General features: G+C 35.6%; 1 protein-coding gene across 1 annotated transcript; it reads right to left on the bottom strand.

Annotated features, from left to right (window-relative positions):
• Positions 1 to 325: 325 nt before the first annotated feature.
• On the bottom strand, positions 326 to 1,264 carry LOC138916861 (olfactory receptor 5AN1-like). Its single transcript, XM_070230464.1, has one exon. The coding sequence runs from the start codon at positions 1,262 to 1,264 to the stop codon at positions 326 to 328; it is 939 nt and encodes a 312-aa protein (XP_070086565.1).
• Between the last annotated feature and the right edge of the window lie 3,041 nt (positions 1,265 to 4,305).

Genomic DNA, 4,305 nt, shown 5'->3' with positions numbered 1-4,305 from the left:
GCAGGGTTCAATCTCAGAAACTAAAGGAAGCAACAAGTTTTTAAACCTGATGTTTCATAAATGATGGAAAGATTGATATATAAATAAATGATCAATCTACTCCTCATGTAAGCTGATGTTCATGAACCACTAGGACTTAAAGATATTGTGTTTGCATGGCATTGAGTCACCTATTGGTCCATTTTGGCATATTATTTGTGTCAAATTAAGTCTTCTTTTTCCAAAGGCAGTATGAATTTTGTTATAGTGCATTCTTGTGCATGTTATTGTGGGTTAAGGTGATTCTGATAGGATAAATATGTCAAAAATCTCATAATCTGTGACCTCAGCAATACTTTCCCTTCTTTTGCAACCTCTTCAAGGCGTCTTTGATTTCTTTGTTCCTCAGACTATAAATCAAGGGATTCAACATGGGAATCACCACAGTGTAGAAGACTGATGCAAATCTGTCAAAGCTGGAGGAACCGCCAGAGCTGGAACTCAAGTAGACAAAGATACTTGAGGAATAGAAGAGGGTCACTGCTGTCAGGTGAGAAGCACAGGTGCTGAAAGCCTTGGACCTGCCTTTAGCTGAAGTGATCTTCATAATGGAGATGACAATACAGCCATAAGATATCATGATAATTGAGACATTTATTATCCCAAAGATCACTATTAATACCGCAGTCATGAGTTGTACAAAGAAAGTGTCAGTGCAGGACAGGACTAACAGTTGGGGCATGTCACAGAAGAAGTGGTTGATGATATTAGGCCCACAGAATTGGAGCTGAAGCATGGCACACAATTGGGATATAGAACCAGAGAATCCTGCCATATAGGACCCAAGCACCATTTGAACACACAGAGTGGGTGACATGATGGATGAATAGAGAAGTGGGTTACAAATGGCAGCATATCGATCATAAGCCATGGCTGTCATGAGACAAGACTCACTCAGTCCCATGGTTGAAAAGATGAAGTATTGAACAGCACAACCCACAAGGGTGATGGTTTGCTGCTCCTGGAAAAAGTTGGAGAGCATCTTGGGGACTGTGGAGGTCACGTAGCAGATATCAATGAAGGACAGATTATGGAGGAAGAAGTACATGGGTGTGTGGAGATGGAAATCCATCCTTATTAAGATGATGAGACACAGGTTCCAAATCAGAGTCATAATGTACACCAACAGGAATACAACGAAGAGCACTGCTCTGATTCCGGGGAAATCTGAGAATCCCAAGAGGAGGAAATGGGTGATAGCTGTAATATTTCCTCCTTGAGTCATTGGCTTGGTGCTCCTAAAATGAGAAAAGAGTCAAAAGAATGCATTACTGACTCACGTGAAATGACGACATTATAATTCTCACATCTGCCATTTTCTTCCCTTCACTGAGCACTGAAAAATGGAAAACGCTTTACCGTCCTAGAAGAAAGACTACAGTTTCCATCTAAGTGCCAAATAGGACCTTCTCAGTGTTTCAGGTTCCCAATTACCTGATGAGGTCTCAGAAAAATTAAAAGACATATTTTAAAAATATTAAATATTTATTAAATTAAATATTTAATATAGGACCCCAGAACCATCTGAACACACAGAGTGGGTGACATGATGGATGAATAGAGAAGTGGGTTACAAATGGCAGCATATCAATCATAAACCATGGCTGTCATGAGACAAGACTCACTCAGTCCCACGTTTGGAAGGGTGAAGTACTGAACAGCACAACCCACAAGGGTGATAGTTTGCTACTCCTGGAAGAAGTTGGAGAGTATCTTGGGGGCTGTGGAGGTCACGTAGCAGATATCAATGAACGACACATTATGGAGGAAGAAGTACATGGGTATGTGGAGATGAAATATTAAATATTTTTAAAATTTTCTAAAAAGCAATAGAAACTCTATAATTATATGAGAGAGATCATTGTAAAACTGTAAGATTTTATAGGAATTTTGAAAATTCAATACATAACTGCTGCTTAATAATAGTGAGGTAAAACTGGCATCATTCCAGAATAAACTTGAAATAGCTCTTCTCTCCAAGATCTCATCCAGGTAGATTTTTAAAATTTTCTTCTTTTACACATAAGAAAAATTACCCTGTTTATAATAACTTCTCAAACTTTTTACAAATATATTTAATACAACACCTTCAACATGGCCTGGAAAATTATATCATAATTTATAATCCTGATATTTTCTTGGGGGATAGCATGTATGCCCAATAAAGTTATGAAGTAAGTCTTCTTAGGGAAGTCTTCATATGAACTATTCCTAAGGGAGGCTGGTACAAATATTAGCCCCAACTACTGTATCAATTGTAGGATATTTTGCATCTTAGGAAACAGCATAGTACTGTGGTTAAGGGTTCAGACTTTAGAGTTTTTATTCTGAATGACGTCATCAAGATGGCAAAATAGGTCATTCACTTGGTCACTCTTGCCAGAAAAAACTAGCAACTACTCGTAACAACACATCATTTTGAAAATCCTAGAACACGGGGATGAGGCTGAAATATCCCCATGGGCCACAGAGAATGAGAAGAATCCTGTTAGAAAGTTAGAGGAACAGCTACACTCTGACTCCATGGTCCCTCCCCCTGCCAGCACTGATACCAAAGCCAGATAAGGACATTAGAAGAAAAGAAAACTGCAGGTCAATGTCCCTGACCTGTTGAATACAGATTCTAAATTTTCAAAAAAAAAAATCCTAACAAACAGAATTCAGCAGCATACTAAAAGGATCATACTCCACTATCAAGTAGGATTCATTCTGAGGATGCACAGATGGTTTAGTATACAAAAATTAACAAAAGTGATAGTCACGTTAATAAAATGAAATATAAAAATCATATAATTCTCCATAGATGCGCAAAAAGCATTTGACAAAATTCAACATACATTCCTGATAAAAATTCTCAATAAATTAGGTATAAAAGGAACTAAATTGAACTTAATAAAGGCCATATTTAACAAAGTGACATCTAACATCATACTCAATGGTAAATGGTTGTAAGATTTTTTTTCTAATACCAGGAAGAAGACAAAGATGGCCATTCTCTTCATTCCTAAAACACGACAATAAGTCCTAGCCAACACAATAAAGTCAAAATAATAATAATATTAAAACCTCATAAATGGAAATAAAAGATTGAAATTGTGTCTATTTGCAGATGACATGATTTTACGTATAGAAAATCCTAAAATCTTCACTAAAAACTGTTAGATCTAATCAAATAATTCACTAAAGTCCTGGGATACAAAATAAGCATTCTATATACTAACACAAATTGTCTGAAAAAGACATAAAGAACCAATCCCATTTACAATAGCATCAAAAACAATAAGATGTGTAGAAAAAAATTAAACAGGAAGGTGAAAGATCTCTTCACTGAATACTATAAGTCACTGACCAAAGAAATTGAAAAAGCTACAAGTAAATTGAAAGGTATCCCATGTACATGGATTGGAAGAATTAATATTATTAAAAAGTCTATGCTACACAAATCTGCCAATAGACTCAATGCAATCTCTATCAAAATTCCAATGGCATTTTTCACAGAAATAGAACAAACAATCCTAAAATCCCTGTAGAACCACAAAAGACTTCGTATAGACAAAGCAATCCTGAGAAAGAAGAATAAAGCTGGCAAATGTTTCAAACTATGTTACAAAGCCATAGAAATAAAAACAGTATGCCACTGGCATAGAAACAGACACAAAGACCAATGGAACAGGATCAAGACCCCAGAAATAAAACTGTGTATATATGGTCAACTAACATTTGACAAGAGAGCCTAAAATACTCAATGGAAAAAAACAGTTTCTTCAATAAATGATGATGGGAAAATTGGATATTCACATGCAAAAGAATGAAACTAGACCCTGATCTTACATCACTCACAAAAATAAACCCAAAACGAATGAAGACTTAAGTGTAAGACCTGTAATCATAAGACTCCTTGAGGAAAACGTAGGGAAAAAACTTCTGAACATGGATTGGAAATGATGTTTTGGATATCACACCTAAAGCACAAGCGAAATTAAATAATTAAATAAATAAATACATAAGATGGATTATATCAAACTAACAGGCTTCTGCACAGCAAAGAAAATGATAAGCAAAATGAAAAGGTAACCAACAGAATAGCAGAAAATATTAGCACATCACATCTCTGATAAGGAGTTAATATCTAAAATATATAGGAACACATACAACTCCGTAGCAAGAAAATAATCCAATTCAAATTTTTCATAGGACCTGAATAGATATTTTTCCAAAGAAGACATATAAAATGCCAACAGGTACATAAATATGTGCTCAACATCA

Source organism: Equus caballus, chromosome 12 (assembly GCF_041296265.1).
Source record: "Equus caballus isolate H_3958 breed thoroughbred chromosome 12, TB-T2T, whole genome shotgun sequence".
In the NCBI taxonomy this organism is placed as follows: Eukaryota; Metazoa; Chordata; class Mammalia; order Perissodactyla; family Equidae; genus Equus; species Equus caballus.
This window is presented reverse-complemented; position numbering and strand designations above follow the sequence as displayed.